This window comes from Podarcis vaucheri (assembly GCF_965113315.1).
Source record: "Podarcis vaucheri genome assembly, chromosome: 5".
Classification (NCBI taxonomy): Eukaryota; Metazoa; Chordata; class Lepidosauria; order Squamata; family Lacertidae; genus Podarcis; species Podarcis vaucheri.
In genome coordinates, this window is record NC_138763.1 from 35,216,770 (window position 1) to 35,239,924 (window position 23,155).

The 23,155-nt window shown below is 40.6% G+C and overlaps 1 protein-coding gene and 1 long non-coding RNA gene across 9 annotated transcripts in view; one reads left to right on the top strand and one right to left on the bottom strand.

Annotated features, from left to right (window-relative positions):
• Nucleotides 1-1,585, bottom strand: part of LOC309532033 — a 136,719-nt gene extending 135,134 nt beyond the window's left edge. For 2 of the 5 annotated variants that reach the window (XR_014219529.1, XR_014219530.1), the window contains exon 1: nt 1,302-1,424. This is a non-coding gene — a long non-coding RNA (uncharacterized lncRNA). The other 3 variants (XR_014219528.1, XR_014219531.1, XR_014219532.1) reach the window with 3 other exon arrangements.
• NMNAT3 (nicotinamide nucleotide adenylyltransferase 3) overlaps nt 1,465-23,155 on the top strand; it is a 32,112-nt gene continuing 10,421 nt past the window's right edge. The window contains exons 1-3 of one of the 4 annotated variants that reach the window (XM_082221943.1): nt 1,465-1,565; nt 11,531-11,669; nt 22,149-22,332. In XM_082221943.1, the coding sequence (XP_082078069.1) occupies nt 11,561-11,669; nt 22,149-22,332 (293 nt within the window). In that variant the 5' untranslated portion in view covers nt 1,465-1,565; nt 11,531-11,560. Of the gene's footprint in view, nt 1,566-1,696; nt 2,022-2,882; nt 3,105-11,530; nt 11,670-22,148; nt 22,333-23,155 lie in introns of those variants that run through there. The other 3 variants (XM_082221945.1, XM_082221944.1, XM_082221946.1) reach the window with 3 other exon arrangements.

The window sequence follows — 23,155 nt, forward strand, 5'->3', positions numbered from 1 at the left end:
GCAAATGACCGTAAGAGGCATGGCTTGCAAGTCCCTTTCAGGTTTGCATAAAGCCACACATCCCATTCACCGAGATTTAGGGTGCGGAGAAAAGATTTGCAAGTTCTTACAGAACTTTAATGCAAATCTATCTCCGAATGGGGGACTGATACGGAACGGGGGGGGGGGGCAATGTCTTCTTCACTACAATATATTTGCTCAATTTCTCTAGGACTCCATCACCCCTCCCCTGTCCTCCATAATCTCTCAAGTAATACTGTCAAAATCCTGTTACAATGTATCCACTCTGTTTCTGCTTTTGCTCTCTAGTACAGAGTGGCTTAGAAATCACTGAAATCTTCAAAAATTGATATAAAATCAGCCGTGGTTCTGATCTGCTCGTTCTCGGTGCCATTCAACTCAGTTCCCCTTGGACTCCATGATGCTGTCCCTACTTCCATAATCCCCAAAGCGGCAGGTCACGTACGCAGGAACTTCTTAATCCTGTCAGATAGTTTTGCAAATCCTTCCTTCGGGCAATACTAGGTGACAGACGATGTATATTCCTGGCCCATTGTCTTGCCACCACCGGTACTCAATAAATGTGTATCTATGTATATTTCCCGCTCCGCATATCCCCCCTCCCTCATCCGAAAATGCTAATTAATGTAATCCCACCTTTTCATAATGTATTCATGACGTGTAAAGTATATTCATGATGTAACTTGTGAAACCCAACCTTCCCATAATGTATTCGTGACGTTTCATGCACTGTATTCTGGGACATGGAGGGAAATCTCAAAAGTTCATGCCACCCCTTTCTCGCTGTTCAATCTCGCCTTGAACCTGTTGCGCAATAAACTTGGACCTTCTGCAGTTTGCTCCTGTGTCCGGCTGAGCTCATTTTCTTCCGCAGGGACCCACGGACTTAGTCCGATGAGCTGGGTGGCAGAGTAACCCCGCACCCAGAATTTTTCCATAACAGTACCTTGGGTTAAGAACTTTGCTTCAGGATGAGAACAGAAATCGTGCTCTGGCGGTGCAGAGACAGCAGGAGGCCCCATTAGCTAAAGTGGTGCTTCAGGTTAAGAACAGTTTCAGGTTAAGAACGGACCTCCAGAACGAATTAAGTATTTAACCCGAGGTACTACTGTACAGACTGAGAAGGAGAAGGGGACGACAGAGGACGAGATGGTTGGATAGTGTTCTCGACATGAGTCTGACCAAACTGTGGGAGGCAGAGGAAGACAGAAGTGCCTGGCGTGCTCTGCTCCATGGGGTCACGAAGAGTCGGACACGACTAAATGACTAAACAACAACACCCAAGACTGGATGCGGTACAAGGACGGGCTTTCCACGCGCCCCCCCCCAAATGGCCAGAGAGGAAAAAAATAAGGCAAAAGCGACTGGCAGCCATTTTACAAGTCCCGCTCTCCCGCCCGCCTCAGCCAATCCGCAACGCCGCCCACCCGCCCTTCGCCGGCGTTGGCTCTCCCGGGGTGAAAGCCCCGCCCCTGGAGAGGGGCCCGAGCCTGTCAATCAAGTAGAGGAAGCCGAAAGAAAGCCGAGCTGGTCGATTTCCGCTGGTAAGGGGAGTTGACGGGAACGTGGGGGGGGGGGGGGCGTCAACCAGGGAGTACGAACAAGCGGAAGGAGAGAGAAGAGGGGGTCAGTTCGTCGCGGGGGAGGGGCGAGCTCCCGAAAAGGGCTGTGCGCACGCGCGATCTCGTGTGTGTGTTCCCCCCCCCCCAGGCTCGTTATTGAGGCGGCGCGCGCAGCCCTTTCTGGTTGCGACCGTCTCGTGCCAGGCTGGCGGCAGCGCTTGTAGCTGCAGGAAGGTCTCATTCTGTCCTCCGTATACGAAACTTAAGGGAGGTTGGGAACGTGCTCATGAGCATGTGCAGAATACAGCCACTAATTTTATTGTAGGATTCCCGTCCCCCTTTGCTAGCTGGCCAGGAACAGCCAAGAAGTACAGTAACTGGCTTGCTGCTGCTGCTGGCCCGTGAACACAGAAAGGTTTCCTATGCAGAACTGCGAAGGTCAAACTTTGCCATTGGGTGGGTAGGGGGGCAAGCTGCTCGGCTGGTGCAAAAATAGGCGATTCTGCATGAACCCCAGTTTCAGTTTTATTAGTCATTTAAGTGTTGGAAGCACCTTGTGCACTTCCGTGCTTGTGTGCTACTTAAGACCTTTTTCCAAAGAAAAAGTTTTATATATACGTATATATGACGACCCACATCAAAGGCTCTTGAATGAATATAGCAGCAGGCATGGGATAAAAGGCGTGTGCTTCGTGGGTCAGTAACTGGTTAAAGAACAGCAAGCAGTTGAGATGAATGCGCATTTCTCGCAAGAGAGAGGCAGGATACCATAGCTGTCAAAGTTTCCCTTTTTTTAAGGGAAATTCCCTTATTCCGAATAGGATTCCTCGCAAGAAAAGGGAAAAGTTGACAGCTATGCAGGATATCCCCCAGGATCTCTTTTGGGGCCAGTCTTTTTTAAAGTCTCCATAAATCACCTGAGGCAGCAGTCACTTTCTGTGATGACAGTTTAGGGTGGTGAAAACAGACTGTGAGGAGCTGGGAAAGGATCTCACCCAAGTGGTGAGCTCAAAGTGGGAAGTGCAGTTCAATGTCAAGTGATACCCAGAGAAGCGAAATACTGTACAGTGGTACCTCGCAAGACGAATGCCTCGCAAGACAAAAAACTCGCTAGACGAAAGGTTTTTCCGTTTTCGATTTGCCTCGCAAGACGAATTTCCCTATGGGCTTGCTTCGCAAGACGAAAACTTTTCGCGACTTTGTTTCCTATGGGAAACCGTGCATCGCAAGGCGAAAAATTTGCTAGACGGCAAAACCTGCGGAACGAATTAATTTCGTCTTGCGAGGCACCACTGTATAACACTGCATATATGCTTATGGTGTCTGAACCCATCTGGTTTAAGAGCTTCTGCTCGCTTATTGGATTGCAAACAAGCCCACACATCACTGAACATACAATCAGGGGCCCAGTCAGTGCACACTTGTCATTGAAAGACCTTTTACAGTGTACTCTTGGCCACGCTTACTCGGGTGTAATCCCAATGGTAAACAAGCACAGGATTGTGCTGCAAGGTTGATACAGTATGTGAAGTATTTTTATTATTTTCTTCTATTAAAACGAAGTATTTTGGCATCTGATTCTGGGAGATCATAATTGTTGCTGTGTTACTTTTAATCCAGATGTTACATTGCAAATTCCTTGCCTCAAATAATGACCTGAATTCTTTATGCATTTTGTGAAGTTAGTGTTTGAATGGGAAATTTAACATACACCCATATGTTCTTCAAAGGCTCAAAGCTTAATTCTACATTCTGAAGTCAGTTGGACTAGTACATTTTAAGGAGGGAAGGTGATGTTGGTTCAGTAGGTGAATGTCCTTAAAACTATTGAGGTTAATGTTGGTGGTAAGAACAATCCTGGGTCTAAATACCAACAATTTGAGTATTTTTAGTCTTTGCAATGAAAATTACATCTGGAGAGACTATTATTATTCTTGTGCTACAACGGTAGTATGGTGTATGCTGTTAAATCACTATCATTTTTAACCCCAAAGGTATTGCAATTATTCTGCTGTGTATCATTTGTAAACTGTTTGAATTCATTCAGTATGGCATGATTAATACTGTACTCTATGGGTGAAACTCTTGGCTGGTTGTATTTCTTTATTTTTCCGTACGTCTTTAAAATATATTGTGTTTTTCACAAGACGCTTGAAAACGACCTTTAGTCTGTAACACTTTTTTATACAGGCTCATGAATATAGTTAATGTGGTATGTTACATGGGGCAGATTTTAGTGGGAATGATGGCCCATAGAAATGGATTATAATTCCAATTAATTTAAGTGAAGTAAGTCATTCTGGTTCTGTGAACATATGCAGTTTTCAATATAGGCCTTCCCAGTCATCATTTTTCTTTGGTCAGAGCAGCATTGGAAATGGGATACTTTCTGGAGGTATAGCATCTCTTGTGCTGGAAAATAGTGTGTGAGAGAGAGAAAGAGAGAAAGAAAGAAAAATTGAATGCTGCTTAATCCTTTCCTTCGCAGCTCCCCCCATGTAAAAAAAACACCCAGCTGATTTTGCTTCCGTCAGATTTCATGTGTGTGTTTATAAAGCTAAGCTCACACCTAGAATTCTGCAGGGTGGAAAAGAGCCATGGTGGCAGTAGTGGGGAGATATAATTTAGAGGAGAAAATGAGTAAGGAAGAGGTTAAGTACTATTAACTCCTGGTTCCTTTTCATTTAAAGCATACACAAAACATATGCATATAATGTATTGTTCACCCCTGAGTAGTGTCTTATTATTATGAAATACATATTAAGGAAAAATGAAATTTTGTCTCCCCTGTTGCAGTAGTATTTTTTCATTACATTGTGTGGTAATAATATATACTACATATATACAAAGTAGACTGTATTTATTAACATGTCACAAAGAGTCATTTCCTTCCTCTGCAGGTGTTTATTTAATATTGGCAGTTCACAGTTCAGACCTAGCTAATTTATGCTCTTGAGGAGGAACAAATTACAAATAATTGCTAGTAGGAAACAAGCAATTTGCAGCTATGGTATAGAATTCTAATCAAAAAGTTGCCAATGTAAAATGTGTGCAAACACTTCTAAAATTGAGGCTCTGTATTCCCCCTCCCCCTGAGAAGTTTTGGAAATCTCAGTGTCAAATTCAAAAACTAATTATTTTGGGGAAACTTTTGTATGTGGTCATTTACTTTTTCTTCTTTTTTCAATGTAATCTGATACATATCTACTTCAAACGAAGTAAAGTAGCAGGTGGTATGTTTTTTGCTTTTGGAAATGTTAAGGAGCTTGTTTCAGAGAACAAAATGGGCACATCAGGAAATTTGCAGTTCAGCTCTACATGCTGAGTATTTGAGCATAATGGTTACTCCCTGATTTTTCTGATTCTATGGGAAATTGACAAATTTTATTAAATAAATTGATTAAATAAAAAAAGGCTCTCCAACCAAGTCATAATATATTATGAAATCAGTATTGCTGGGTATGAAGAGGTTTCCCTCACCATCTACATATTGTTATCCCTTTAAGCTAGACAGTTCTTGCAAATGGAAAATTCTGAGGGCTCGCAACAGGTGCTACAATGTGCTTGTAAAAGATAGTCTCTAGCAAAGGATCTGTGAAGAAGTTTGCAGTGTCATAGTCTATTGATATAAGAATCCCAGTGGTTTATTATTATTATGTAGAGAATAAAGGCTTTCTGCCCCTCTCCTCCCCATCGCATTGTTTCCTTTCAGCCCACTGTATCTGAGTTTCTTGCCCTTCATTTTACTAATTTTTACAGCCCACTCAGGAAGCTCAAAAATTAAAATGCAAGCTCATCACTATGTTGTAGATTCTTGTAATTAATCATAAATGTCTCCAATTGCTGACTGTTTTCAGCAGAACCTTCTGAGGTAACATCATTTATTATTGATACCTTGTAGGAATAGAAATGATGCAGGAAGAACTTATGTACATTTTCTTACAGCATTTGATTCCCACACAAACACCCCTTTTCTCAAACTAGTTGAAAGTAGCTTCTGGGATGTTTGGCCAGGGGACACTTTGCTGACCTGTGAAATTTGGACTCATTGAAGTGTTGAAAACACCATGAACTATGACCATCCAGGTCATAATAGTAGAATGTGAAAATATGTAACATGTTGGCTGTTGATAGCCTAAACCCCTAGTTTTATGTTGACAATGGACAACTCTCCTTGATTTCCACAAGTAGGCAGCTATATTGGTTGCTATCCTAAGGAACTCCTAATTCAAGATGAGGAAGTGACCTTTAAGGCTAGGTGAGTTTTGCTGGTTTGCTTTCTTATATTAATCTTGCAAGAAATTAAAAAGGTTTCTTCTCTTTAACCGAGGATTTTGGTAATGTTCACTGAATGTTATTCTGTTAGGGTTATTTAAATTGACTGTTTTTATTGTAATTTGAATTATATGCCTTAATGTTTCTTTGTAATGTAAGCCACTTTGGGAAGTCATGAAAGGCAAATAACTGAAATACATAACAAGTAGAAGTGAACACTGCAATTTATTTATAACAGAAAAAATGAGTTAACTATATAATAGTTATTAACTGTTATGGTGCATTAGTTGTTTCATTCATCCTATAATTGTGAACATTCATAGAATAGTGTATTGCTATACTGCAATGCTTTCTCAATTACTTGCGTGGAAGCCCCACTAATCTCAATGGGACCTCTGAGTAAATATGTATAGGATGGAATTGTAAGAGTCCTTGAAGAATATTGTGCAATGTGTACATGTAAACCAAGATATTATGGGCATTCTTTAACAACAACTTTTTAAATGGCATACACTTAATGCATTATATCTATTTTTAAGTGTAAAATTCTACAGTGTTTGAATGGTAGTTTCTGAATGTGCTCCAGCTGCCTCTGATGAAGAAGTGTTCTACGTGCATTAAGCTGGAGTGTGTTTGTAAATAAACAGACATTTTCTTCCAAACCTTTTAAGGATTGCTTCCTTGCTATTTTGGTGGTGGGTGAGCCCCAGTGCTAAGAAGCAGAAGCCTGTGACCAAATGTGGAAGGATGATGGCTTGCCTTATAGTGGAGTGAGGCATTATGAACTGTGGCAATTCATATTCCCGAATGACTCCTAATTTGAACTTTGACTCAATCACTAGTTCAATGCCATTATTTTTTAGGGTAATAATTATGCTGATGGTGATTTTGTGTTTGGAAGTTAGCAGTTCAGGAATGCTGTTGGGCTTGATGTGAGTTGGCAAGGTTGAAGCTGACGGTGGTGGTCCAGGGGTCCTTCTTAACCAGCTTCAGCTGGTTCACCTGTGTGAAGAGAATGGACCTTCCTTCAGTTACCCATGTAATGTTCAAGCTGGAGTACTGCAACGCTGTCCATGGTTTTGGAACTTCATCTGGTACAAAATTCAGCCTTCAGGTTGTTTGTTGAAGCAGCCTATGTTGTACCACTGTGTTTCTGGCCCCAAATTTAAAACGCTTGTGATGACCTTTGAAACACTGAATATTTTTAAACCAGAGTATTTTAGCATTCCCTGCACCCATATCAACTTACCTGTGCCTTAAGATTCACTTCAGAAGCCCTGCTTTTTAGGATCTCACCTTGAAAGACAAGTTAGTGGGCTCACGGAACAGGACCTTCTCTATGGTGTCTCCACAGCTATGGAACTTGATTGCATGTGTAGTTAGGCTGGCTCAGATTTTTTGTTTTAGTTGTCCGTATGATCTCCCTGTCCCCAGTTTAGCAAACTGAGAATGGGTGTCAGACTTGTGTGCACATATCTTTACCTAGTCTCCTCACCTTGAGTCCTGGTTTCACTCCAGGGCTGCTTCCTGTTCTGTCTGTACAGGCCATGTTGCTTTATGAACAAGGATGCAAACTAGGAGGAAACTGTGGCTTAAGAACTGACTGAGTAAAGCCAATGTTCTCTGGTTTGGATATATTGGGAATTCTGACTTAAACAGACCTTGTTTGAAGGTGATGTGTTGGGTGTGTGCTGGTCTACTCATATTTGCGTTGCTTAAATGGTAAATAATCTGGAATTATAAGGAATATTTAAGCTTTATACAATCTAGTCAATCATACTTAAATCTGACAAACTTCATAGGCATAGTACTAGCATGTAAAGCTCTCCCTTTTAATTTCAACTGTTCCTGTGCTATATAAGAAACTGGACTTTGTATACAGTGTACCATGTTTTAATCTATGGTTGCACTTTTCACAGTCTCCAGTTTTAGCAGTTCACTTTGTTGTGTTAATAAAGGTCCTTGAAAATGCAGCTGTGTTCAGGGTCAAACTAGATAAGGCAGAGCAGCCATCCACACATCTGCTCCGTTTGCATATAAAGTTGAAGAATCTTCTTTGCAGTAAAATGCCTGTGGGGGAGCAAAACTCGCTCCTCCACCTTACCTGCCGTGTTCCAGCAGAAGTGATCTCAACTGGGAAGAAGCAGCTTAAAAGTGCAATACTTTAAGAGAGCAGGGTGATGAGTTTGGCTTTCCTCCCTCATACGGTCCTTTTCATGTGAAGAATAGGTCCTTACCCAGCTCTGCTTTATGTATGAACAGGGCAGACACTGAGATACATGGCTGCCTTGTCACATCTTGTTTGGCCTTCAGCTTCAGGGTGGAGTGCGGGCTTTGGTCCAGATAAAAGACTTCAGCATGCAAGAACTTGCAAATGGGAGATGTATGTAAGGTACCGCTGGCTGGCATGTGGCCCTCTAGATGTTCTTTGACTCCAGCTCTTATCAACCCAGACTGACATGGGTAGTGATCAAGGGTTGTTGACTTCTAGTCCAGCTACATCGAGAAGGGTGCAAGCCAACACCCCCGGTATAAGGCATGCTGTGCTTGTGGCATTTCTTCGTACGATTTCTAGAGCCATGTGGGTACATAAGTTTATGTACTTAGTGAGCAGAGTCGGCTATTTTTAGCTAGAGACATTTCTTTCATTTTCATTGTCATTGCAGACACATTATTGATGCGCTGCAACGATCAAAGAGAATTAAGTATTTCCAAATCATTGCTTTGAAGCAGTAAACCTTACAGCTGTGTGCCTTCCTCCTTTCTGATGCTGTACTTGTGCATCTTGATTTTGAAATAAAATAATCTCTGTTCTTAAAATAGATTTCCTGAGGGTTGGTTTGTATCTGGAATTCCAAATACCCCATTTTTACTAGAAGCCTTTGTAAGAGAAGTTCAAACTCTGGGTTTCAAGTTAATGCTTACGGGCAGATCTCTGTATCCTCTTTGTATGATAACTGCACTACAAATAAACCAAAAACAGTTTGTAAGCAGTGTGGCAAGAAACTGCTTTCAGCATTTGAAAGTACAACAGCTATTTGAAAATTAAGTAGTTCAGGTCATGAGCTTTCAAATGATTCCTGACTGGGCCTGCAAATTCTTACTTGTCCCTCTTGCCATGGTGAGACGTCTGGTGAGCAAGATGAATCCTTAAACCAGAATGGGAAGAATGACTCTTGCCCCTTCCCCAGCCACAAATGTAGACAGAAGCCTGCTTTTTAGCTGTGTGCTTATTGGGTGCAAACAGAGAGCCATTTTTAAAATCTCCGGCTCTGAGCTAGAGTAGAACAGTGTAGTCACAATAGTTTGCCCCTGCGCCTGCTGGGAGTTCCATTTGCCTGGTAGATGCCTACTTCCCCTTTCTGAGCTGGAGGGGTAGCTATATAGCTGTGTACAGCCTCCTGCAGATTGTTCTAAAAACAGGCTTTAGAATAGAAGCAGCAACCCATCAGGTCATTTTTTTTTTTTTAAAGAAAGCAACTTCCTTTTAAATATTAGGAAGAACTTTCTAACAGTAAGAGCTGTTCAACAGACTCCCACGAGAGGTGGTGGACTTTCGTTCCTTGGAAGTTTTTCAGCAGAGGTTGGAAGGCCACCAGTCATGTACATAGAACTTCTTTAATATTCCTGCATTTCAGGGGGCTGGACTAGATGACGCTCAGGATCCCTTCCAACTCTACAGTTATCTGATTCCAGAATATACAGAGACCTGAAAGATGGTTTCACAATATCTTTTATTTGAGTAAGGGTAAAAAAAAAATAGATGCTAATGATTTCCACTTAAATCAGGACTGCCAACTTGAATGTCAGATATTGGACACATAAATCTGAATATTGATGCTGTGGCTGCTTTGTCTCCCACTGCTATCTCACTGGTTCCCTTGCCAGGCCTTCCATCCACATCACAGAGGTTCTTCCACATTGAAAGAATGATTTCTTACAACTGTGGAGCAAGTATTATGTGGCACCTGCAACAGGGCCAGTTCTGCAGATGGAAACAATCAACTGGGAATATATGGGGTAAGGCAATCTCAAATGTAAACATGTCCCAGACTGTTAAAGACTTTATGTACAAATAGGAACACCTTGAACTTGGCCCAGTAGCAAATTGGCAACCAGTGGAGATCTCTAAGCAAAGGCGTTCTAGGCTCACTGGGTCCCACTCCTGTCAGCAGCTGTGCTGCAGCTTTCTGCACTAACTGCAGCTTCTGGATCAAGCGCAAGGGAAGCCCCTACATTAGCAGCTGTTGACTCTCTGGCCTACTCCCAGGAGTCTCTGCATAGGCTTCCTCAATTCAGACATCCATGCTCATGCCTACAGACAGCTAAGCACCTATCAACAGGTTCTGGTCATGGGTAGGCCAGAGAGCCAACACCCCCTAAATTCACTTTGGCCTCTGGCTTGGTATCCCATTTCTGAGGGATGAACCATCAAAATCTTAAGTTGTGACTGCTACATGGAAGCTGCTGGAAATCTATATACTGGCATTACCACTTGGTGACCTTTTTAATATGTGAGACCCACTCTCAACACAATTTGCCACAATTGTGTGGGGAATCACTACTTGAGCAACAGGAAGAGTTAGGTTTGAAAGGCATACATAGCTCAAAGAGTCTGAAGCAGAAGCATTTGGAGTTCATTCTCATATAGACAGTGGTTGTCCCTTCAGAATAACAGGTCTGATATAATGCCACGAATATTTGTTGTTTCGAAGCGACAAACTATTTGGAGTTCAGATGAATGTTTGCAGGACAAAGGCTGAGTGAGGAGCAGACTCAATCTGAGTTATGAACAAAACGTCCAGAGCTGCTTGTCTGCCCTCACAGGTTTTAATCTCTTTTCAGATTATACAGAGAAGTCACAGAATTGAAAACACTGTCTTGAGGCCTTAGGGCCGAGCTGACAATGTGAGACAAGGGTGACCACATTTCATGAGTTAGCTTCTGTTTTCAAAACAAAGCAGGCATAGGATGGAGAAACCATTGCGCATTGGAAGGGTCTGTGTGGATCTAACAAGCCCAGTGGTCCTGATGAAAATTCTCCCAAATTGTTGAAGCTCCTGTTTTCCCAGGGAAACAGCCACTGTGCAAAAATGGCAGGTTTTTTTCTTGGAGTAACTCAGCAGCCTTAATGCATAATTGTAGTTACGCTGTAATGGAAATAGATGCTGTTGTTTATCACATGATGAGCTAGACATGTAGCACCGGTAAAATGAGAGCATTCCATATTGATGAAGGTCCTATCAATGCAGAGGGCAATGATAATGAATAGGAAAAGTGCTGATACCCAACATAGCCATGTGTGTATGCAGTATTTTTCTGAAACATTTGCATTCAAGATTTTGACTTCATTGTATTTTCTTTGTGATTTGATCCACCCTGAAGATCCTATGGGACAATATAGTGGGGGGAGAAGACATAGATTTCAAAACTAAATAAATCTGATGTAGCTATAGTATAGTCCTCCCCAGGGTTCTTATTTATTTCAATAAAGATGTAGATTTCAGCATTAGTACTTAGGATATTCATTCATTGTTAGTCTACTATAATGTTTGAGCGAGTTGCTTTTTTAAAAATAGAATGATGATTCATTGTTCATTTTGAGAAAAAGTTTCAGAAGGCTGTTAGCTGTATGAGCTAAAATAATTGCTATTTCTCCCCTCACCCTTTAGGGTGTGTTGCTGCAGAGATTGCTTGCCTCGATGAAGCATCTGACACCCCTCACCCTTCTTGCCTGTGGCTCTTTTAACCCCATAACAAACATGCATATGCGTCTATTTGAACTAGCAAGAGATCACCTTCATCAAACAGGTCAGTGTGCAGAGTTGGAATGTGGAACCATTGGAATCTCGGAAAATTGGCAACATTTCACATCATTGCAACACATTTTTATTCCTGTTAATTAAAGTTCAAGACTTAGATATTTCACAGCATGCTGAACAGAATTTTTGCACCTTTATCACCTCTTAAAATAAGGCTCAAAATATGGAGATATAAAATGGGATTTTCACACCACAACGGTGAAGTTATGTCAGCTGTTTAGTAGAATAGTTGCAGATTTAAACTTGTTTAAAGGGGCCTCACTCCCCCTGCCCCATTTTTCTTGAGGAGCAAAGAAACACTTTATATATGTATGATAGTCTTAGCATTTAGTCTAAAGATTTACAGTTTACACTAGGGGAAAATGGGGAAAGGGGTCATATTCACCAAGGTGTAAAACTGCTTCTTCAAAACAGAACTTGCAAAAGAGCTATGTTTCAGCAGCTTTGGTGTTTCATTCAAATGACCAGGATAACTCTCTGGATCATCTAACTTATGTTCATTCAGGCACCAGTAAAGCCTCAAGGTAGGGATAAGTAGGTAGCTATTTATTTAAAGGCTCAGAATCATTGACAGATGGAGTGTTGGACATGGATGCTTGGAAAGCATCAAGAAACAGTTCAGGAGCATTTAGCAGATTGCAGATTTCCGATGCTCGGGTGAAACAAAAATACCAGAGCAATATTAGTACATCATAACACTTGCATGAGCAAGTTACAGAACCAGAACTCAAATACAGTTTCAATGACCGGTGACAAGGCAAGCTGTGAATATTGATATTTGGCCCAATTTACCCTTGCAATGCTACAATGCAAAAGAGAAAAATGGGAAGGGATCTATTAGTAGCAGCCAAAGATTTTTTAGTAGAAAATTGGGGAGGTACTTCCTCAGCATCAGGGAAGGAATGGCTTTCTAAAGTGAGTGAAGTGGTTGACAGACTTCATCCAACTGAGAGAAGGAAAACAGAGGTTAGCAAATTTTAACAATAACTGGCTTCTGTTTTTTCTTTTGTGAATTTAAGGTATAATCTTAGAACTGACAAATATCAAAACTTTCCCCTGCTATAAAGAGATGCTTGCTGTTACATTTTCATAGATGTGATCAAGCAGTTATATTTTTCTATATTTTTTCAGGTTGTTATCCAACCCATAGTAATTGGATCTCTAACAACTGGAGTCTCTAACAATTATGTTGTCTTCAATTACACATAATGTTTGAATTGTATAGGCTATTAATGGTGTATGGTTTTGTATAGGTCTGAGTTTAGCTTTCTGGTAAGTTGTTTTAAGGGAAACGGAGACAATTAGCCTGCAAAACTGGTGAAATAATGACAGCTGTAAAATAAATGAATGTTGCCGAGCAAAACAAGAGGAACAGAAAGCCATCCCTGCCCTTATGAAGGACATTTAGAACCAAACTAGACATGAGTATGTGTGCTTTGTTTAGGTAAATGGCATCACAGGGAAGCCTGATCAACCTCCAGCCTGTGTGTGGTGGTGAGGAGCATTTTAACACTTTCCTTCTCTCAGACAAAAAAATCCCCTTTCTGAAGCTATTTGCATTTTAGGGAAGCCTCCAGTGACACCATTGGTACTGAGGCCCAAGGCTTATACCCTAGGATGCTATTTATATAGTGAACAAATGTGCATAAGTGCACATTAATTGCTCGTGTATTCAATTAATGTTACATCTAGTTTGGCCCTTGGTTGATCAGGAGGCTTTGGCTGCGGCCCTCTGACCCTGCATATTTGAAAGCACACAGGAACTGGTCCCGGTAATGGCACCCTGGCATTTATGGGGATGTGCATTGTGTGGAGCTTCTTAGGCCCACATCACTTTCTTCAGTGTCTTGGCAGTAAAAACAGACACTGTTCTTTGCTCAAGACAGGTTCTTAAATTGCCCTAAATGAAGACACTTCCTTGTAACAAAAAGAGCTCCGGTCATCAAGCCAGAATCCATGCGTTGGATCCAGAGCAGATTAGTTGTACTTGAGTCTCATTGACATTGTTGAGGCTTTCCCCAATTATTTCAATTGGGCTTTTTGCAACTAACTTGGTCCGCATCAAATCCAGTGAACCTGTTTTCACAGTATTCCAACTAATTCTTGAAATCCATTTTTCATGGTTTAGAGTACAAACAGTTATGAATATAATGGACACAATAAGTGTGATAAACAGATTCTGTGAGTGCAATGCCCGTACATTGCAAGTTTTTATAGGGATCAATAGAGCAGTGTTCCAGCACCAGTTCAGTGCCACCTGTTTCACTTGCACATGCACAGGCATACAAGTAGGCAAAATGATGGGACATTAGAGGGTATGTCTCTGGTACTCCCATGTATCCCTTCCCCTCCAATCAGTACAAGTGAGTCTATTGAACCCTACTGAATCCCTAATTGTGCAGATATGAACTTGTAGTGTTGGGGATCGGGCCCATCCCTTTAGGAGTTTCCTTTGGTAACTTTTTATACACTCCTTGGTGTCTCAGCACAAACTCTTTCTTTTCTTTTTTTCATTTTTGCCATTCCAAGCACAGCATCCTATTCATCCCTGCCAAGCAACTTTGGCTGTGTATGTTAAGTGAATTTCTCTCTCCTCTATTCACACCAGTGGGCAAATTTTATGAAGTCACTTCCTAAATACAATGGATATGACTATACACCAGTGAATAGCTATGAGAGTAATGCACCCCTTTGTATTTTATTAGTACTCATGTGAAACCTTATTTAACTTTTCATGCCTTGTCATGCATGGCTAGATATTTCGTCTCATAATGCGATTCAATTCCTTGTTCTACAAGTGCCTTTTAGTACTGTGCTGATGGTGCCAAATATCTTTTTTGCAATCTGTTAGTGCTAATGCTCTCAGATGCTCATGTTCCTCTGTGCTCTTATTATCTTCCATTGCTTCCTACAGTTTAAAGAAGGTCAGAAATGATCTATCTTTTCTATGTATTTTACCTTTAATGAAATCTTTTTTATAGAGTGCTTCAGTCTACATAATGAAAGGAATGTAAGATGTCGGCCTGAGGGAAGATGAAAAATACAAGACCACTCACCTAGTGCTCTGGGTTAGATAATAACAACATGTGTGGTTTTATTTCTCTTCTTTCTTGAATTTGTTCATTTTTGGCCACCAGTGGGGCAGGAGGCCAGTGTATAAAAAAAGCATCAGATTGTGGGCTTAGGTGAACCTTTTGTATATACCCATAAGCAGGCTCTTCTTGGCTAAGATGAATATTGGAGATGTATACCATATTAACATTTGGCAGGCAGTTGTTAGAAACAAACTGCTGGACTAGATGGATCTTTTGTTCTGAACTAGAAGGATTTGAGAAAAGAGTCAAGGGAAGATGAGAAAAATGTAAACCAGCAGCGGACTTGGTCTCTAACATTAGGAAGATATGATACTCGCAAACACCATGTTAGGCATTGTGCCATTTAACTCAGTATTGCCTACACATGACTAGCAGAGGTTCTCTATGGTTTAAGATGGATCCCTTTCCCATCCTGAGCTGAAAATGCCAGTGATTGAACCTGGAACCTTTTGCATCAAAGCAAGGGCTCTACCACTGAGCTTACATCTCTTCTCTCTAATATTAGCTGCTAGATCTCCCATGCTGCTTGCTACTCCACTGAAAATAACGGATATGCAATCTTGCCTGTTCTGATAAATCTAATGAACTTGCAAATGAACATGTGTAGCAGTCAAATCAACACATCCCATGGTTTTGCCACCTGTTTGGCAGATATGCTTTAATAAATCTAAGAACAATGTGCTGATGGTTTAAAATTCCCGTTCAGACCAAGAATATGTAATGTTGGTGGCTTGTATTATAATAATATGAAACTTGCTCTGTCATTTTCTCATGATTTTCTTTTCTTCTATCATGAAACATTTGGAGTGTGCCTCTCTTCATAAATTCATTTCTTCCTCATCTGTCTTTGTGCGGACTAGAGGAAACCTCAAAAATAAGCTGGCAAAAAGGCAGTTGTAGTCAGTTTCTTGCCAACTGGAACAAACATTATTTACCAAAACATATTCACTCTTAAATCTTTTTTCCTGCACATCAGCCGTACCTGAATCACACCACTTGAACGTGTGTTTGACTTGAGGGAGAGTTTGTACTTGAGCAGTGGTTGGGTCTGAAGCTTTATTAGCTGGCTCAGCAAGTCTTAGATCAGGCTGTAACACTCAGATCTGACAGCATGCTATTTTTTGAAGTCCCTTAACCCTACGATCTCGTTATTTTGGAAGGAATGCATACCTCACCTATGCAAACATACCAGCATAATTCCTCTTTCAGCCTGCTTGTTTCACAATGGGACATAATTTGATCAGGGTTTTTTTTTTTTTTTGTGTGTGTGTGTGTTTTTGAAGCACATATGATCTTTCTGCTCAGAAATTTTGAATACTATTAGTTTTACTTTATAGTCAGTCCCTCCCATTCCCAGTGTCTGGGCAGATTTGCTCTTATTTCACACTCTTGGCGGGAGGTGGATAGGTTTACACAGTCAACTTTGTTTTGAAACATGGTCTATTGCAAAGTACCGTACTGTATGATGATCATGGGTATTGTATTCCATATGCTGTTTCCATTCTAGGGTTGCTGCTCATCTCCAAAAGTTCAGTTTCACACTAATGCTTCCTATACAAGGAAGTGGTCTTAAGCTATCTCATGTGGATACTATTGCTGGGACGAAAAGAAAAGAAAAAAAGCCAGATTTCTCCATTGATTTGTAGGGATCAGAAAGAAAATACCCCTGAAGACAAGTAGGTGACCAAAGTTTCCATAGGTGTTCTAGGAAACGTATTGAGTCTGGGAAGCTATGGAGAGTCTGAAGGTGTTGTGATGGTGTTCAGTATTACTTAATTACCACCATGGCATAAGCAAATAAGTTCCACTGTGCTCTTCTTTTCCAAATGAACAGTAGACCATGTAACAGTTGTGTTACATTAACTTAATTATGTACAGTCAATATATTAGATAGAAAATAAAGTATTCATCCATTTCGTTTACTGTGGGGCAAAAAGACCACCTCCCGCTTGGGTGGATTTCACCCAAAGATTACTGTACAACTTCATGTGCCAGTTTCACTGATCTCAAGTTATGAGTTTCTCTAAGGAGCATTTAATCTAATTTGAAGGTTTAAGTGTTATCATTAACATTTCTTGAATACAAGGATGTTCTGGTTTGACATATTCCTGGTCACATACCAACTGAGAATAGATTAGAATGCTGAACACTAATTAACTAATAAGGTTCTGGAACCTTTAAGGATACGAGTAGTCATGCTTAAAAAAGGAAGGAAATTATGTGGGATACTAGGATTGGTAATAATCAACTTTAAATATCTGCTAAAAGAAATTGAGTGTTTGAGTTAGTTGCAACAGCATTTTCAGTGTTAAAATCTTATTTTAAGAAGCTTCTATTACAAAGGAGATGGGACAGGTTAGTAACCAGGAAAGGGTAGCACGGGACTTCTGTATAGACCAACTGCAGGCAAGTTGTCTCCCTTGAAGGAGGTACAAGCGCCATGCAGGGGGTGGGTAGGAACTCAATTGGAGTACCAATAGGAGTACCAAAGATCACAGGATGCAGAAAAGATGCATAGAGAATGGTTCATTGCCCTGATTTTCTGTAAATCACAATGGGCTGGGTATCTGCACGAATGGTCCATGGCCATCTGGTGAAAATGACCAGTGGCTGGCCGTGTGAATGTATCCTAAGGGGCCATCTCTGTCCTAGTGTAGAACAAGCCATCTGGGCATGGTCCTTGTGGCCCAAGCATCATGGCTTTCTTCATTTGTGTGTTGTCTTCTTCAGGAGTAGTCACAAGGTGATGTGATGTACACTGCAAAATCCCATTGCATATCCAGCTGTCCAGCTGTGTATTCTTCCTGAAGACTGTCACTTCTACTTGGAACAGATATCTGTCCACTGCTTGCCAGCAAATGTAAGCTCCTTTCCAGCAGCAAGATATAATGAGAATAGCAACAGTATGAGAAATTGCCCTTTAATCCTCATTAACAGGTGCTGAATGCATATGAGGATCCCAGACAATTGATAAAAGCAAGGGGACTGCATCATAAGTAACACACCTCCTTCCCTCCACCTTTTTGCCAGGGATTTGCAACATATTTAAACCAAAAGCTATGCAACTGAAAGAATAAAATGCTTGATCCCAGGTGCCAGGTTAGTGTCAGATTTAATTAATGTCACAGCAGTTGCTGGCATGAGTTTAACTTTGATTTTCCATTACAGAATGAAACTTGGGGAAATTAAATACTGCATGATAAGGTATTTTCATGTAATCTGGAGAAAAGGTTAGAGTGTAATCTGTGATAATTCTGTTTAAGATGGCAACAGTGCCTTTTTCAAACCTTCAGAGCTTAGAAGGTGCTGAAAGACATAAAATAAATATATAAATTTATTGTTGCTTTACGTTCCTATTCTTGGTATAGCTTTGATAACCAAACAAAGCCATATAATAGTGAGAAATATTCCCCTCTCCTCCTGCAAACACCCATAGGAATTATATCTAAAATCTTCAGTGTTTCCAATCTTTCTATCCATTATGCGTATAAAACATGATCCAGCTCTTATATGCAGGGAGAGGAAGAAAAAGAGTATAACTGCATTGCTGGCTCTGCACCAGCTGCAATCCACAGGAATGACATCTCTTCTTCGAATGCTTTCCTGGAGCTGATGTGATCATTAAGCTGTATCCCCAAAGCAGTAAAGTGACAGAGACAGGGTCAGGTTCATAGGTGCAGACTGGCCGCCCTGGCCAAATGCAAGTGCATGGCTGCATGACCAAAAAGGATCCTTTACAGCTGATATAACTTGCTGTTGTCTTGCTCTCAGCGACTCATCTGGGAATGCAGGCAGTTATCAGATTGCCCAGGCAAGGCTTGGAAATCCTTCCCTGCATAGCATGCCTTCAACTATGCTCTGACCACCCCCACCCACAAACCAGGAGGACTGCATTCAAATGCCACTTTATTCCATTTTCATGACTCTTCCCTGTTAAGTTCTGCAGCATATATCTGAACTTTCATACAATGAAAAAGCCACTTCTGAAACTATAGTGGAATATAGTACAAGTTTATTGCTCATTATTGTGTTATTTGCTTCTGGGGGGGGGGGGACACCCTATTTGCAAATAATATGGAAATGAGTGCTAAACACGTGCTATATTCCACTATAGTTTCAGAAGTGGTTTATATGTTCTGTGAAAGCTCAGATTTAATGTGGAAATTAACAGTTAGGGAAATGTCCGTAAAAAATAAACAAACTGCTGTTTAAATGCAGCCAAGGTTTGATGGTTTAACCTATTTGCATTTTCATGCCAGGTTTGTATACATCTCGTCTGGTTTTGTTTTGTTTTTTGTGGATTTAAAAAAAGCATGAGAAATGTGTGTTTACATTTTAAACACTTTGTACACATTTTGTATGCCTTCCATTCCATTAGTATATATTTTGTATGCTTTTCAGTGCATTTTCCTCTATAATGTACACTTCTCAGCATAAATTTTCTTTTTTTAATTCTACTTTTTTGAGCAAAATTGTGTTGCAGAATTTGGATAAGTTTGGGATGGGTGAGTTAGATTAGTTGACTTTAAAATATAAAGTAGGGTTATAAAGACCCATTGAAGTCCAGTCTATCTGAGTTTTACATGAAAAAAGGACTAAGCACATTGCATCTCTGTGTGGTCTTTTAAGAGGAAGTCCTTAAAAATCCACAGGGAAGCACAAAGGCAACATTTGTGATGAAAAATACAAGTTCTTGCGATGTGGTCTGAGTGCTGCAGCCCTGCTCTTTTACAGCTTTAAAAAAGAGAGTCCAGTGGATTAGAGCAGCTCATGTGTATAAATGAATCAATTTATTTCAGAATGCACCAGAATGCACATGTGTAGTGTTTTGCACTTCTGCACCCCCTTACTAAAATATTGCAAGTCTTCTTGATGATCCCTTGCTTGGAGTTGGATGTGACATGCCTATCCCCATGTAAAGTGGACTTGCAGTATTTCAGTACTGAGCACATGGTGGCAAGGAGCACCACGTGCTAGCCAACTAGATTGCTTTTTTAAAAAATGTAAAAGAAAGAGACCAGGCATTGCGTCAGTCCACATATTGCCTTACGGAGGGTTCTGCATAACTGCAGATTCTGATGCGGATGTGGGCAATTTCACCACATCTCTACCACTACATTGACTCTAGTTGGATTTTTCATGCTGTAGGTAGGAATAAATTGTGATTTAAGATTTAACCTGGCTATAGATGTCCTCTTAGAAGGTGTGGAGGGACTTTGAAAACTGGTGTTGATGCTACTGCAGGAAGGTTTGAATAAGCCCTTGGCCTGAAGAGGCAGCTTTTAATTTTTTACACATTCTTTCACATTCAAGACAGCTAACCTTACATTTAGAATGGCTGCAGAATCAACATAAAAGTCAGGCATGCTTTTACTTTTCTACCTCAGGCAACAAGTAGGGGAACTACTTTTGAACTTTAATTGTAGCGAGCATGACCTGGAGTAATTGGTCAGCAATAAACATGATGCCACTTTATGACCTCATTTCAGTTTTTGGGTTGTTGTTTTTTACTGTAATAGAAAGGTTTGCACTTTCTATTAAAGTGTAGATCTGAAGTGAGGCCATAAATTACTCTGGCAAAGTCTAGAGTGCCCATTACTGGAACCTACTAAAAAAAAGATTAGAAAAATCATCTATCATGGCTAGTTCGTGTATAGCCTCTACTTGCAAAAATATGCTAGAAAACATTCCCAAGCATCTGCTAACCCTGAGATTTTGGAAAATGTCAGAGCAATCATTTGACTCATGCCAAGAAGATAGATAAGGATTTTGCTACTTTATTATAGGGTGAGGGCTCACATTAGGCAATAATATTTTTTGGAGAGCTTTTCCTGGATACTGGCAAAATTTACAGCTGGTTAAATTATAGCTTTAAAATTCATAGGCTGCTCTAGCCTAAAACGAACAGCTCCAGCTAGAAAGGAAGTCAGATGGTAATGGGTTGTGTTCAGTGTAGCCCTGAGGTGGATTCCAACAGTGCAAATATTTCTTCTTGAACAATAGAATAATGTTCTGCTCTCCTCCCCCCATGCAGCCCCTAAATCTGTTTCAGCGGTTCTCCCAACTACCCAGAGCAGATTTGGGGACCACATGGGGAGGAGAGGGGCAAATCCCATTGTGCTAACACTAATCCTTGCCACTGGTGCAGTTATTTTGCTGAGTACCACCCAATAGCTGGAAGAAAGCGCAAACTAGAAAAACCAATAAAGCGTAGAACTGCAGTGATGAACTGTGGAGCACATAAAGAAGGCAATGGGGGAGGTATTGTTGGCTGAGTGGTGGTATGCACATCTTGCATTAATTTGGTCCCAGACCGAGTCCCCAGCATCTCATGAAGGACCCCTCAAGATCTGAAGAGTTGTTAATCAGTCAGCAGACAACGCTGCACTAGATGGACCAGTGGTTGAACTTGGATAGGTCATACAGCTTCACATGTTCACAATAAGTAATGCTGTATATTTGATTAGTTGTAGGTTGACGTTGTTGCCAAAGTTAATCCATGAAAATATTTGTGATCATTTATTTAGCTAGACATTTTCATCCACCCCAGAGTGTTGGGAAACAGATGGATGAAAGCTTGTCTTCCTGCAGGCTTCCCTTGCTATTTATACTTGGATAAATTTGATAACTTTTAGGAAAACATCATATTGACTTTCCCCAACCTCAATTGAGGACTTTAGGGCCTGCTTTGAAAATCTTATTACATCAAAGATTTCATTGCACTGTTGAAGAATAAGGGCTTCTGTTTCCATTTTAATTAACGTGGTCAATCATATGGATGGAGATCTTTGTCGCAGATAAGCCCAATTAAAGATTTCTCTTTTTTTGTTTCATACCATTCTGGTCTTGGTCTGAAAAACCTTTCTTATTAACCGTTTTCTCCCTTGACTGTCCTGATTTGCTTTGCTGTGCACTATTAAGCAGAGTGGCAGAAAACATCTACAGAAACATGGCATTATTCCTTCAGCATGTGGATAAGGCATGATAATCTTGTTAGCTAGTATGCATCAGATACTAAGAAATAAACACTGGTCAATTAAAACATTCATCAACTGCGCTATCTTGAAACTGTTCTGGTACAGTTGCTAGAACTAAAAATTCATTAGCCTTATCTTCAGTCTGTCTAATCCTATGCATTATAAATGAAAAATGTTTCTATTTGCAGAAGGTTTTACACACATCCACTTTTCCTTTTAGTACTATCTAATGGAGTTGACGTTTCAGTAATAGAACTTAGAACAGTTTAATCGCCAAGGAGAGGGAACAATGCTTTTTATTGTTTACATAATTTTCATTTCCTCATTTATCACCATTACAAAACAGATATACAAGGACTGTTCCCCCCCCCCTTTCTGTTTTCTCCCTGTACCAAGGAAAGTACCGAGTGATTGGAGGTATAATTTCACCAGTTAATGATGAGTATGGAAAGCAAGGTTTGGCAGCAGCAAAGCATCGTGTAGCCATGGCTCAACTTGCACTGGAGACCTCCGACTGGATCAGAGTAGACCCTTGGGAGAGTGAGCAAAGGCAATGGAGTGAGACTGTAGTGGTTCTCAGGTAATGATGATGTCTCTCTGTGATGCTTCTGCATTCAATGATCAAAAGAATCATGGGGTGTCTCAGATAAGCTGTATTTTAAAAATCTTGCCAGCACTACAAAATTATATGCTAAGGGCAGAATGAGCTAAGGAAATTCAAGTGAGTGGGGTCTTATGCTACATTTTTACAAATCTGGGCTTTCAGTGTACCAAAAATGTCTTGAGAAGGACTAGGGGAAATGTAAAGCTGGCAGGCTGCTTTACAGTGAAGAAGTGGCTGATCTCCCAGGGAAGGAGCCAAGAGCTTTTAAAGGGGTACTGAAGCCCACCAGGCCACTGGATGGTTTCACACATAAACAGTACGGAGGGTTAAATGGAAAGTCTGGAAGCTGTGTTATCTTGTTATATATATTTGATTACAACAATAACCTTCCTGAGTGAAGAATACTCTAATTACTGTATACAGTTCCAATCATGGCATAACAGGAAAAGCTAAATAAATATTTTGCTATTTTAGATTATTGCTAGCTAAGCATGTATGTTCTTCAAAGCCAACAAATTGGACCTGTAGCTCAGAGTAGGTAGGGGAGCAATATTTTCTCATAATCTTTGAGTCATACCTGTAGAAATAAACTTAGATTATTATTTTTGTAGAAGCTCTCCCTTTGAATCAAACATGTTAGTGTGCAACAACTTATCACATGTACTAGGTAACTTTTCTCTAAGCCAGTGGTGTCCAAACTTTTTTCAAAGAGGGTCAGATTTGATGAAGTAAAGGGCTGTGAGGGCAGACCAAAGGGCCAACCCCAGGAAATAAACTGCCACAGGGGCTGGATCAAACT